This window comes from Euleptes europaea, chromosome 19, assembly GCF_029931775.1.
Source record: "Euleptes europaea isolate rEulEur1 chromosome 19, rEulEur1.hap1, whole genome shotgun sequence".
Classification (NCBI taxonomy): domain Eukaryota; kingdom Metazoa; phylum Chordata; class Lepidosauria; order Squamata; family Sphaerodactylidae; genus Euleptes; species Euleptes europaea.
In genome coordinates, this window is record NC_079330.1 from 20,438,127 (window position 1) to 20,452,259 (window position 14,133).

At 46.2% G+C, this 14,133-nt stretch overlaps 1 protein-coding gene across 1 annotated transcript in view; it reads left to right on the forward strand.

Annotated features, from left to right (window-relative positions):
• Nucleotides 1-796: 796 nt before the first annotated feature.
• MYL10 (myosin light chain 10) overlaps nt 797-14,133 on the forward strand; it is a 28,893-nt gene continuing 15,556 nt past the window's right edge. Inside the window, exons 1-3 of the mRNA XM_056864954.1 lie at nt 797-857; nt 9,887-9,976; nt 12,702-12,777. Of these exons, the coding sequence (XP_056720932.1) occupies nt 855-857; nt 9,887-9,976; nt 12,702-12,777 (169 nt within the window). The 5' untranslated portion in view covers nt 797-854. The remainder of the gene's footprint in view (nt 858-9,886; nt 9,977-12,701; nt 12,778-14,133) is intronic.

A 14,133-nucleotide genomic window follows, 5' to 3' on the forward strand; every position in this document is an offset into this window, starting at 1 on the left:
GTGAGGTTGATGGGTTGTAGATTAAGGACAGACCAAAGAAAAGCACTTCATTTTTTAAGGAAAAAACCTGTCAAAAGATGTGACAGTGGCCACTATCTCAGATGACTATACAAGGAGATGAGACAAATTCACAGAGGACAGGTGCATCAGTGTCTACCGGCTATGGCAGCTACATGGAACCTCCATATCCAGAGGCAGTAAACCTTGGAATACCAGCTACTAGGGTCACCAAAAGGGTAAGGCTTTGGGCTCCATGCTGTTCTTGTGGACTTCCTGGAGGCACCTGATTGGCCATTGTGGGAAATAGGATGCTGGACTTATATAGATCTTTGGTCTGATCCAGCTGTGCTCTTAGGTTTGCTTTCTTCTGGAACAGCAAATTTAAAGACGTTACGCTTTAAGTTTTGTTTTCTATGACTCTCCCCACCCTTATGTTCTTACCATATTCACATGTAAACCACACACACTTTTAAATATTTGTACGTACCTACATTTGTACATGCATACATTTTAAGACTTCCATTTTGGGGGGAGGCAGGGGAAACATCTTGGTCAATTAAAATGTTGCTTTCCAAAAATGACACTGAAAATATTTCCTTCTGTTTGGCTGTGTCCAGCCACATGGTTTACTTATGTTCGGTGTGAATTCTACGGATGCAAAACTGCGGGCGGGCAGCAAATGCTTGGAATGGTGTTGAGGTCCAGTTGCTGCGCTTTTCCAGCCCCGTCTCTATTGTCTAAACTTGGAGAGGGCATATTTTTACTCCAGAATGATTCTATATATAGAGGGACAATAGTCATTGTGTGGGGCTGGCTCGCTGGTTGGCACAGAAGGTGAAGAACAGATTTTCAGCATGGTAGGTTTTTCGTCTCTCCCCTTCTTTCCTTCCTTCTCTCTTTCCGCCTTTTCCTCCCCTTGTGAGAATTATGGAAGACAGACTCGGCACTTTCACACCTGCCGAATAATGCACTTTCAATCCACTTTCAATGCACTTTGCAGCTGGATTTTACTGTGTGAAACGGCAAAATCCACTTGCAAACGATTGTTAAAGTGCATTGTAAGTGGATCGAAAGTGCATTATTTAGGCTGTGTGAAAGCACCCAGTTTTGGTGTTTCATTTTGCATGACTTTCTTGCCACAAACTCTCCTTCTTTCCTTCTCAGATGCCATAGTGTTATGGGGAGAGATTGTTTCTAGGTCCCACACCCATTAAGGAGTCCACTGACGGAGAGAGAAGCACTGCCATCTTGGCTCAGGCCGTCTGCCACTTAAGAATGCACCCCAGAATCCTTTGTGGAAGTGCAAGGGATTTGGGGACATGTTTATACTCCCCCTCTGCCTTAACCTGTTGTACCTTCACCCCAAGTCCCTCAAAGTTGAGGGGGCCAATGAGACCAAGTTGCTAGAGGTGCCTAGCTAGAGAGCTATAATTTGAGACATTGGGAGCAGCATCAGTCTAGCTTATGTCACTGTTTCAATCTATATGTTTTGCTCATAGGTTACTTTCCTGTGCTAAGCGCCAGGGGTTTGGGGCAGGGGCTGTTCTAACTTCCCCTTTGGACATTATCTGTGCTGTTTTTTTGACTGTTACATTGCCAGCTGAGAAGCACTTAGAAGTTGGACGGGAAATATCTGAAATTCCTGTGAATAGCTCTCCTAAGAGAGACCCACAAAGCTCCCCTCCTTGCAGACTTCTTGGAAAGCAAATGAATGAAGATCTTCTTAGTTCAGGAGACATTTGGGCTGGCCAGCTGAGTAACTGTACAGACTGTGGCATCTTGTTGCTGTGTGTCCCATATACATGCCTAGATTTAAAACAAAGACATCTGAAAATTGCCCTGTGGACATTTGGTGGCTTTTGTGGGCCAATAACTGAAAATGTGTGTGCGTGTGTTTGCACTTTTCAATGGGTGGAGAAGCATTCACAAACTATGTACATTTAAGAAAGATGTAGACAAGCTGGAACGCGTCCAGAGGGGGGCAACAAAGATGGTGATGGGTCTGGAGACCAAGTCCTATGAGAAAAGGTTGGAGGGGCTGGGTATGTTTAGCCTGAAGAGGAGAAGACTGAGAGGGGATATGATAACCATCTTCAAGTGCTTGAAGGGCTGTCATTAGGGTTGCCAACCTCCTGCTATTACAACTGATCTCCAGCCAATAGAGATCAGTTCACCTGGAGAAAATGGATGCTTTGGCCATTGGACGCTATGGCATTTAAGTCCCTCCCCTCCCAAACCCCGCCCTCCTCAGGCTCCACCCCAAAAATCTCCTGTCGATAGTGAAGAGGGACCTGGCAACCCTAGCTGTCATATAGAGGATAGTTCAGAGTTGTTTTATGTTGCCCCAGAAAGTCGGACCAGAACGAACAGGTTGAAATTAATTCAAAAGAGTTTCTGTCTCGACATTAGGAAGAATTTTCTAACAGTTAAAGTGGTTCTTCAGTGGAACAGGCTTCCTGGGGAGGTGGTAAGCTCTCCTTCCCTGGAGGTTTTTAAGAAGAGGTTAGATGGCCATCTGTCAGCAATGGTGATTCTATGATATTAAGCAGATGATGAGAGGGAAGGCATCTTGGCCATCTTCTGGGCATGGAGTGGGGGACACTGGGTGTGTGGGGGTGCATTGTGCAGGGGGTTGGACTAGATGACTCTCATGATCCCTTCCAATTCTATGATTCTATGCTGTTCGTGACCTGTTGGTCCACGAGCATAAATAATGGAATAATGGAATAAATATGATTCTATGATTCTATGTTCTCTTCCTCCCAGATAAAACTTTTAATGCCATTCTGTTGAGCTGGAAATTCTGCACCCTCTTTCAGTCCAGTTTAACTTGGAGTATTTTAAAAAATCATTCTTGTAATTGCATTCTTTGCCCCTCTTCCAATTCCTTCTTGTGCATCTCTCCCCCACCCCATTTCATCAATGTACACATATGTCTTAATGAATCACTGTTGATGTGATCGTACATATGATCTTGGTGTGATTGTGACCGCATCAAGATTATTTTGTGTAGTCTTTTACTGATGTGCAAAAAAACACACACAAGGAATCATAATGAAAACAATTATTGCCTTTGTGGGGGAGGTCAGTCCCCCCCCCCAAATACACACGTGCACATCCATAATGCAGCAGGGAAAAATGTGTATGAACCGATGAAATTGAAAGCTGAGTAGGCATGTGGTGTACAAAAGGGGGGAGTGCTTATGTTTCTACTTCAGAAACAAAACCAGGTGATTCAGAATTCCAAAATTCAGGGAGAAATTTATACAGGCAGTATTTTGGAAGGGCCCTGACCTGGCTGGCCCAGGCTAGCTTGATCTCATCAGATCTCAGCAGCTAAGCAGGGTCAGCCCTGGTTAGTATTTGGATGGGACACCACCAAGGAATACCAGGGTTGCTATGCAGAGGCAGGCAATGGCAAACCACCTCTGTTAACCTCTTGCCTTGAAAACCCTACTGGGTTGCCATAAGTCGGCTGCGACTTGAAGGCACTTTACACATTTTGGAAGTACCCTTTCTTTAGACCAAGCCAATGTTTTTCCATATTCATCCCAATTTGCTATATGGAAATATTTATATTGTCCGTCCCTCCGTCCCCCCGTCCCCCCCGGATTGTTATCAGAATTTGGTGCTGTTCTATACCAATTCTAAGTCATGTTATAATCCTTCCTTTTGTGCCGGAAAAAGTTTTCCTGAAGCACCTGGAGTCTCGAGGAAACATCAGTCAGATCTGAAATCGTGGAAGGAAGGAACTCAATCCCCCCACCCCAACTCCCCAACTGAATAATGAGGGCAATAATCCTAATGAAACAACCAGAGGATGCCTGTACATAAGGAAGCGATCGTTCTTTATTAATCAGAGAAACGTATATGCAATTATGCTAAGCGAACTCTGCAGGGAGGTTTCCCACTCCCTTTGCCGCCCCCTCCCTCTCACCTCTCACGCTAGACAATGTCTTGAAAAGATTTATAAAATATTACCGACGGTTTATGGCGTTGTAATGTTGCAGCTGTTCTGTAATGTGCGGTTCAAAGGATTACTGGTGACAAAGCGCATTGTCGAAGCGAACGCAGCACTAGGCTGGCGACTCTAGCAGTCCTGAAATCGAGAGGCTGGGGAGAAAGAGGGACAGCGTATGATCTAGAAAAATCTCCTTTCTGACAAACGGGCAGGCCGCACAAACACTGCTTTGACGCAAGCGGCAGCGGTCTCTGCTTACCAGGGACTAGGGTTGCCAACTTCCAGGTGGTGGCTGGCGATCTCCTGCTATTACAACTGATCTCCAGCCGATAGAGATCAGATCGCCTGGAGAGAATGGCTGCTTCGGCAATTGCTCTATGGCGTCCCTCCCCTCCCAAACCCCATCCTCTGCCCCCAAAAACCTCCCGCCGGTGGCAAAGAGGGACCTGGCAACCCTACCAGCGACAGTCCCTGTGTTCTGGCACCTGACCCTGGTAAAATACTCTCCTCAATAGTTGCAATGGGTATATTGTTGTGCTCTAGCACAGCAGAACTGCTTGTAAAGCTACCATAAAGTATATGGATGGGGGGGGGGGAAAGCTGTAAAATGCACGGCTTGCCATTTTACCCACTTTATCTGAAGAATAGCAGCCTGAATAGCCCAGACTAGCCTGAAGCAGGAATGGCCATGGTTAGTATGTGGATGGGAGACCGCCAAGGAAGACCAGGGTTGCTATGAGATGGAAGGCAAAAGCAGACCACCTCTGCGCGTCTCTTGAAAACCCCAAGAGAGGTTGCCACAAGTTGGTTGCAACTTGATAGCCCTTAATTATTATTAGTATATGAAGACTACTTTAACATAAGAACATAAGAAAGGCCCTGCTGGATCAGACCAAGGCCCATCAAGTCCAGCAGTCTGTTCACACAGTGGCCAACCAGGTGCCTCCAGGAAGCCCACAAGCAAGATGACTGCAGCAGCATTGTCCTGCCTGTGTTCCACGGCACCCAATATATTCGGCATGCTCCTCTGATCCTGGAGAGAATAGGTATGCATCATGACTAGTAGTCATTTTTACTAGTAGTAGCCATGAATACCCCTGTCCGCTCCCCTCTTCAAGCCTTCCAAGTTGGCAGCCACCACCACATCCTGGGGCAGGGAGTTCCACAATTTAACTATGCTTTGTGTGAAGAAATACTTCCTTTTATCTGTTTTGAATCCTTCATCCTCCAACAGATGACCCTGCATTCTAGTATTATGAGAGAGGGAGAAAAGCTTCTCCCTGTCCAGTCTCTCCACACCATGCATAATTTTATAGACATCTACCATGTCTCCCCTTAACCTCCTTCTTTGAAGTACTGATAACTTGTAAAATGGTTAGGTTTCTCTAGTATAGTTTAGCTTTTCTTTTCTTTTAAGCCCAGCACCCTTCTGGCTTTTACGTTGGCAGAAGGCAGGGAAATTAATACAGGGACACAGAAGGTGGAGTGAAGTCTTTGGCAATTTAGTGATAGTGGGGAAGCTGACAAGAGCTATGACATGGATTGGGGAGGGGCCATGGGTCAGTGGCAGAGCATCTGCTTGGCATGCAAACCGCTCCAAACCACCGCTCTTAACCACTACACCATGCTGAAGTCAGTTCAGGCTCCCCACTCCACCCTAGCTTGCCTCCTTCCATCTCTTGCAAAGAGGGCATGGGATCCTGTTCTGGGAGACTGTTGCTTCCTTCTCCCCCACACCCGAAATGTTTTATATATTCAAAGAGCTTCTCCCTCTGATGAATCAAACCACTCCGTGTGCATGGAATCTGAATACAAAGCCCTTTTCCGTTCTCAAATACTCAGGCGTCACTTTATTGGCATGCATCGTGATGTCAGAAACCAAGACGCTTGGATTAGATTTATCATCTAATTATAGCAGAACTGGAAAAGGAGGGATAAAAAAGAAATGATCAGAGGTATGGAATGCTTTCCATAAAAGGAGAGGATCAAAAGATTGCAATCCACTGGCTGCAAATGGAATCGGTTCCAGCGGGATGGGGGAGCAACCCAAAATGTTAAACAATATGGCTTTCCTTACAACAAGGGAGACCTAGGGAGCTGTCTAGGGCAGCTCCTTTTAAAGGATACCCCTTGGCCTGAAGAGCAGATTGACAGGAAAGTCTCCCTGCTGCTCTCTGTCTCTCCATCCAGGCAACTAGTCAATTGATGTTTGCTTGAGTCCAACGATGTTGGTCTTGAGTCCAACGATAAAGAAGAGGAAGAGTTAGTTTTTCTATGCCAACTTTCTCTACCACTTAAGGGAGACTCAAACCGGCTCACAATCACCTTCCCTTCCCCTCCCCACAACAGGCACCCTGTGAGGTAGGTGAGGCTGAGAGAGCTCTAAGAGAGCTGTGACTTGCCCAAGGTCACCCAGCTGGCTTCGTGTGTAGGAGTGGGGAAACCAATCCAGTTCACCAGATTAGCTTCCGCCACTTATGTGGAGGAGTGGGGAATCAAACCTGGTTCTCCAGATCAGACTCCAAATCACCGCTCTTAACCACTACACCACGCTGTCACCAATAGGCTGGCTTGGGAATTAACAGGAGACCATTTGAACTAAAAAAATAATAAAGAAGCACTTCTGATCATGTGCAGAGTGTATTTTGTGGACCCCTTAGGTTTCTGGGCTTTTTAAGCCCTGTGTTTAGAATTTAGCACCCCCTACCCCAGAAAGAATCATGCTAACTCTCTGTCTCTGATCTTTGCCCTTAATGGCAGTGCTGGTTCATGCAGTCTGTAGTCTTTTTCAAAAGGTGTACATTTACATTTATTATGGGGTGTTGCATCTCCATCTTACAAATAACATTTTTTTTCTGCCCTGTGTATTGGTGGTATTTTCAAGGCTGATTTGTTTAATTCGTGTGGGGTAATGAAATAAATGAAGAGCCCCGTGGCGCAGAGTGGTAAGCTGCAGTACTGCAGTCAAAAGCTCTGCTCACGACCTAAGTTCGATCCCGACGGAAGTTGGTTTCAGGGAGCCGGCTCAAGGTTGACTCAGCCTTCCATCCTTCCGAGGTCGGTGAAATGAGTACCCAGCTGGCTGGGGGTCAAGGGAAGATGACTGGGGAAGGCACTGGCAAACCACCCCATAAACAAAGTCTGCCTAGTAAACGTCGGGATGTGACGTCACCCCATGGATCAGGAATGACCTGGTGCTTGCACAGGGGACTACCTTTACCGTTAATGAAATAAATATTAATGGAAATGGTAAAAAAGAAGAAGTTACATCCATGCATACCAGGAGCAAGGCAACCGCACATATTGGGAATGCACCCTCCCCATGATTTTCCTAATATGCACCATCACACTAAGCTTTCTGAACATGGGAACATTTGTATGTTGTATGCACAGAGCTTTGCTATGTGCAAACCAAAACCCTGAAAAATCCGGTTGTCAGTTCGCGCTAAACAAAGTGGTTGCTACGCGCATGCAAAACAATGTGGAGGGGCCATGGCTCAGCGGTAGAGCCTCTGCTTGGCCTGCAGAAGGTCCCAGGTTCAGTCCCCGGCATCTCCAGTTAAAGGGACTAGGCAGGTAGGTGATGGGAAAGACCTCTTCCTGAGACCCTGGAGAGCTGCTGCCGGTCTGAGTAGACAATCCTGACTTGGATGGACCAAGGGTCTGATTCGGTAGAAGGCAGCTTCATGTGTTCCTTGTTCAGACAGCATGACGATTCATCTATGGCAGTGACCATTCATCTATGGCAGTTCATGTAAATATAACTTCATTTTTTTTCATTCATTAACCTTTAATAGGCATAGTTCAAAAGACATCTCATACAAATTCTCACGATCAAAATCAAATCACACCAACCCAAGAGGAACAAACCAGGGCCCCTATCAGGCTCAGAAATATACAGAATATATAAAATACGAATAAATATGAAATATATAAAATATACCACATTATTGAAATTAAGCAAAAGGTTAAAATAATCTGCCCATCCAGCCGGACTGTGATATAATATAATAAACAATAATAGTCATAATCATTGACCATTCACTAGATAAACCGCAATCACAACAGCAACTTAAAATATTAGACGGGCTTCATGGATCCCCGCCTCAATAACGTTACCAAAAATTTTGCAACCAAAGCAGTTGTTTCAGGCTTAGCATCAGACATTAGAGGTAAATATAACTTCTGAAAAGGACTTGTGTCATTTTGCTCTCCTCGTTTTCTTTGATGGTCTGACCCTGGAAGTCAGGAGAAAATGTCGCAAACGAAACCCAACAAAACAGCCAAACTCTTGGCCTTGGGCAGTCTATCTTGAGGTTGACCTTTGGTGTTATGTTGCATACCTACTCTCTCTGGTATCAGAGGAGCATGCCTATTATATTAGGTGCTGTGGAACACAGGCAGGATGGTGCTGCTGCAGTCATCTTGTTTGGGGGCTTCCTAGAGGCACCAGGTTGGCCACTGTGTGAACAGACTGCTGGACTTGATGGGCCTTGGTCTGATCCAGCAGGGCCTTTCTTATGTTCTTATGTTATCCTCCCTCACATCTTAATCGTTAAAATATATATCATCTTGTAAAAATAAGATCCACAAAGAACCCTTAGCAATGTCGATGGGCTACAAGGCCCTAGCCAACTGAGGCCCAGTGGAGAAAACACTAGGTTCGGGGAGGTTTTCCTTTGCTGGCCTCTCTGGTTGTGCTTCTGAATGGTTATTGATGCAGCACCGTCAAGGGAACCATGAGGGGAAGAAATTTCCAGGGGCCCTGGTCTCCTGGCATGGGGGGCCCAGAGCTGGGCAAGTCTAGTTGGTTTTCCTATGTTGTTTGGATTGCATCCGTGAAGTGTGAGGGGGGAGGCCCAGAGGGAATCTTTGTCTGGGGGCCAATCGAATATCTCAGCAGCCATATCTGGATGTGTGCATGATGGGACCAACGTCACTGTGGAAGAGCTGAACACCCACGAGGGGTTTTTCAGAGAGACACTGTGGCTACAGTGAATGTGTTTGGCTTCATTCGCTCTCACACGCTCAGCTGTTGGAGGGCTTACTTGAAAGACTCCCATGGCTACCCCGCTTTTAACCTTCATAGCTGTTGATCAGAAGGCAGGATATAAATATTTTAATGAGTAACATGAAACAAAATAAATAACCTGCCGGGTTATATATAGACAGTTCTAGCAGCAACTGATCCAGTGGAACACCATGAGTAAGCCATGCAAGGCCATTTGAGCCAACCTGGGTGTCTACTGACACTGGATTTCCTCTTCCCAATACTTCTTGGCATGATTTCCCGCCAGGTTAATAGGAATGATTCTTTTTATGGCGATTCAGATTCAGTGGAGAGGGGATGTAGCTCAGTGGTAAAGCCTCTGCTTTACGTGCAGAAGGTCCCAGGCTGAATCCCAGTTAAACAGACCTGTCAGTAGGCAATGTGAAAGACCTCTACCTAAGATAACTAGAGAGCCGCTATCAGTCTGAGTAGGCAGCTCTGACCTTGAAGGACCAATGGTCTGGTTTGGTATAAGGCAGCTTCATGTGTTCAGTCAGAAGTCCAAGAATAGTACAATTCCCATTGACCTCAAACAATTAATTAAGTTCTGATCACAAGGCAACAGGCATCACAAGTAGGGTAAGTTAGATTTTTGAGCATGTTATTTGTGAGGATTGCAGCATCACTGGTTCTACATAACTATTAAAAGTAGAGGATGCAACTTTTGCCTCTGGTGACTTCTGCTTTTGGGAGCCCCAGCAGAAGACTTTCTGGAGAACAAGCCTAGCTCCTAATCATTACACAATTCCTGTCTAAATATATATCGTCCTGCAAAATATTGCACAATTGCAGCCCTCCCCCCAGTGACAGAGATATTTGAGTGTTAGTGCTCATCCCTAACTGCGATTGCTCATATTTTTTAAAAAATGTGACAGGCCCCCAAAATGGCAAGGAAGAAGAAAGAAGGAGGAGGCTCCAACGTATTTTCCATGTTTGATCAAAGCCAGATCCAGGAGTTTAAAGAGGTAGGTTCATTTTAATACTATGCAGGGCTGTCCGTGTATGAAAAGTCTGTTATTGAGTGACGATCGATTAACAGTCATTACTGAGACTTCCCCTAGCTGATTCTGTAGGATGGCAGGCATCTTCTTGACACACAAATTGAGGAACCAGTGTCAGATATGGGATATAGATTCCATATCTAATACTGGTTGCTAATAAATTATGCTTCATTAAATGTTTATATGTCTGCTTCTAAGTCTGCAGGATCAAGAATGTTCAACCGCAACTATCTCTGACACTTACAGTGTATTCAAGAACTTTACCCTGAGATTTCCTAAGCCACTTTAAAATATAGAAAATGCTTGCCATGAACTCACTGGGTGGCCTTGGGGTAGTCACACCCTCTTGGCCTAAACCGCCTTGTGGTGATGTCAAAAAGGGGGTGGGAGTAGAACCAACCTGAGAGCCAACATGGTGTAGTGGTTAAGAGCGGTGGACTCCAATCTGGAGAACCAGGTTTGATTCCCCACTCCAACACATCAAGCCTGCTGGGTGGCCGTGGGCTAGTCACAGTTTTCTCCTAACTCTCAGCCCCACCTACCTCACACGGTTTCTGTTGTGGGGAGGGAAAAGGTAAGTGATTGTAAGTTGCTTTGAGACTCCTTAAAGGTAGAGAAACACAGATAAAACACAGATAAAGAGTGGGTGTCCTTCTAACCTTAGCCAGTCTGTGGTGGGCTACAGTATCAGGAGTGTGTGGTACACATCCATCGAGCCAGCGTGGTGAATGGTTAAGAGCGGCAGACTCAAATCTGGAGAACCGGGTTGGATTTCCCTCTCCTCGACATGAAGCCTGCTGGGTGACCTTGGGCCAGTCACAATTCTCTCAGAACTCTCTCAGCCCCACCTATCTCACAAGGGGAGGGGAATGGAAGGTGATTGTAAGCCGCTTTGAGACTCCTTAAAGGTAGAGAAAAGCGGGGTATAAAAATCAACTCTTCTTCTTTTTCTAAGAATGAAAAGTGTGGGCGTGGGTGTAACATCTAGGCTGAAGATCAAGGATCCCACTCCCAGGCCCCAGAACAGATGGTTGCATGGCCCACGTGAAGTTCTGGAACCTCTCCATCTAAGCCGAGACTCTTCTTGCCCCCCACCCTACCCCTGCCAGTATTGCGAGAGAAGTGGAAGGGACCCTGAAACAGCAGTGAGATCAGAGGAAGAGAAGAGGCAGTTGGCTGAGCAGCTTGGCAAAGGGGCAACAGAGATGTCAACAAGGACTAGGGTTGCCAGCTCCATGTTGGGAGATACCTGGAGATTGTGGGGGTGGAGCATGAGGAAGGTAGGGTTTGGGATGGGGAGGGGCTTCATTAGGGTATAATGTAGGGTTGCCTGGTCATCCCCGGAAGTAACATCTCATCCTTTCCAATCTCCACCCTCCCCAAGCACTACACTCAAAATCTTCTGGCATTTGCCAAGGGAGTGCTGGCAACTCTACTTAATGATGTCGTTGCCATGTAGGAATTTGCAGAGGACAATCTAGGAAGCTGTAGAAACCCCCGAAAAAACTTCCAAGCAGCATTTGGATGGGGCTTGGCTGCAATCCAAGGTTTAACGAGTAAAAAAAAAATCAGAATGGTTTGGGAGTTGAGAGCCTTGGCCACAACCCAACTCCGCACTAGGCTGAGTGCTAATCTACTAAGGAGACGGCGAGGTGGGGTTAAGGATGCTTCTCACCCACGGAGATTTATGGGTCTTAATGCATCATAGTCTGGTATGGATTCTAAAAGGAAATGGGAAGACCTTCTGCTTTATGATGGTCCAGAAGTTCTTTGTATTCAACAAAGTCAAGAGCCAGGGGTAGTCACAACCATTTTGGCCACAGGAGCAACAAAAAAGGCCCACATTGTCTATTTATAAAAATATTGGTGTGCCAGCAAACAAAGGTCTTTTATGCATGGCTGTTTCCCTCGCCGCCACCCCTCTGATGACTTCAGGTCTTTATTTGGATTATGCATGCTGTTTTTAGGTGCTGTGGAACACAGGCAGGACGGTGCTGCTGCAGCCGTCTTGTTTGTGGCTTCCTAGAGGCACCTGGTTGGCCACTGTGTGAACAGACTGCTGGACTTGATGGGCCTTGGTCTGATCCAGCAGGGCCTTTCTTATGTTCTTATGTTTCCGACCATCAGAGGTTGTCTTGCTCTCCCCATGCTTTTCCCCGCGTTTTGCCCACATTTTCAGAGATGTGTTTTATCTCAAAATTGAAAACGCGGGGGAAACGCAGGGAAATGCAGTGGGAGAGCAAGGTGACCTCTGACGGTCGGAAATGGCATGCATAATAAACACAAAGACCCGAAATCGTCAGAGGGGTGACGGCGAGTGTAACAGCCATGCATAAAAGACCAAAGAGGGTAGAGAGAGAAAGAGAAATGAGGGTTGTACTTGATCAGACACACTGGGTGCCAGCTGACCCCCAGAGGCGCTGCCATACCTTGGGGGACCACCTGGCAGCTAGCTAGGCAGGTCCAGGTGATGATGATGGACATAGTCCATTCCCTTTGCCTTCTTCCATGCTGCTGGCTCTGGGGGCGCTGCCCGCATCGCAGGGCTTTGCCAATGTTGCTTTGGTGGAGAGCTAGCCTTGTGTGCCAAGCAAGAGTCTGGCGTGCTGTTCCACAAGTTTGTGAGGGGGTTGGTTATCCAGTATAAACATTGTTTTCCCCTCCCCTCCATCTTTATGTTTCTCAATAGGCATTCACGATCATGGACCAGAATCGAGATGGTTTCATCGACAAGGCAGACCTTAGAGACACCTTTGCTGCGTTAGGTAAAAACAGATGCAGTCTATGGACAGTAAGCTAAAATCGCTACTTTGTGGTCTCTGTGTTAAGAAAATGGAGGAGATAGGATGATTCTCGATTTAAATGTTGAGATGTTATGAGAGCCGGTGCGGTGTGGCGGTTAAGAGCGTCGGACTAGTATCTGGGAGGCCTAGGTTCGAGTCCCCACTTGGGCCATGGAAGCCTGCTGAGTGACCTTGGGCCAGTCACTTTCTCAGCCTAACCCACATCACAGGGTTGTTGTGAGGATAAAATGGAGGAGGGGAGAATGACGGAAGCCGCCTTGGGTCCCCACGGGGGAGAAAGGCAAGGTACAAATGAAGTAAATAAATATAAACAAACAGATATCTGGAAAGAGGTAAGGGCATCTTTCCACTTTGATCCCCCCCCCCACGTTTTGTGTGTGTGTATGTGTGTGTAAGTGTGTGTGTAAAGTGCGGTCAAGTCACAACCAACTTATGGCAACCCCAGCAAGAGGCTTTCAAGGCAAGTAAGAAGCAGAGGTGGTTTGCCATTGCCTTCCTCTGCAGAGCCTTCCTGGGAGGTCTCCCTGCCAATTTACCGACCCCGCTTAACTTCCGAGATCTGACGAGATCAGGCTGTACCATGCTGCCTTCCCTCCCTTCCCCCAAATTACTTTCTTATAATCACTTAACTACAAACAATAGGTTACCCACCAGTACCCTCTCCCCTTCTGTCTGAGCCCAAGTGATCCTAAGCATCTTAATTTGGATCTATAAGAAGTTTACAATGAGATATTTTGAAATATCTGACAGCCTCAGCTTTATTCCAGTTCATTACATCTCTCCCTAAAAGGTCTACTGTTTTTAAAAACCCTGCGAAGACCATGGATTAAAATTGGACTTGCAGGTTTAGTTACTGATTGGGCATGATGCTCAAAGGAATAATCCAGAAGGGTCAGTTCCATTCTGTGTGTCTCTTCCTGGCTGGTAGATGTTCTCCTGGCAGTACTGCACATTTCTGTGCAAAATTGAGCTTACAGAACAAGTGCCATCCCACGCTCTCTGGGTGCCAAAATGAGTGGCTGGCATACGTTCTAAAGAGTTCTGATCCTTCTTTCTATCCCCAACCTTTTGATAAAGAGCCCTCCCCCTTTGAACTATGAATGCCCTCTTGGATATTTCCAATTCTGGCTTCCCATCTGGACTTTTAAAACTGACCCACTTATTTTTTAAAGCATCCTGTAATTCCTCCACATTAAGATTTCTCATCATGAACCAATTCTCTGAATAATGAGGTCTGTGGCTGCTTATTCTTCATGGCTAGCCACAGATATAAATGTACATATGTGGCTGGACACATTGGCAGTTGTACCCAGATGG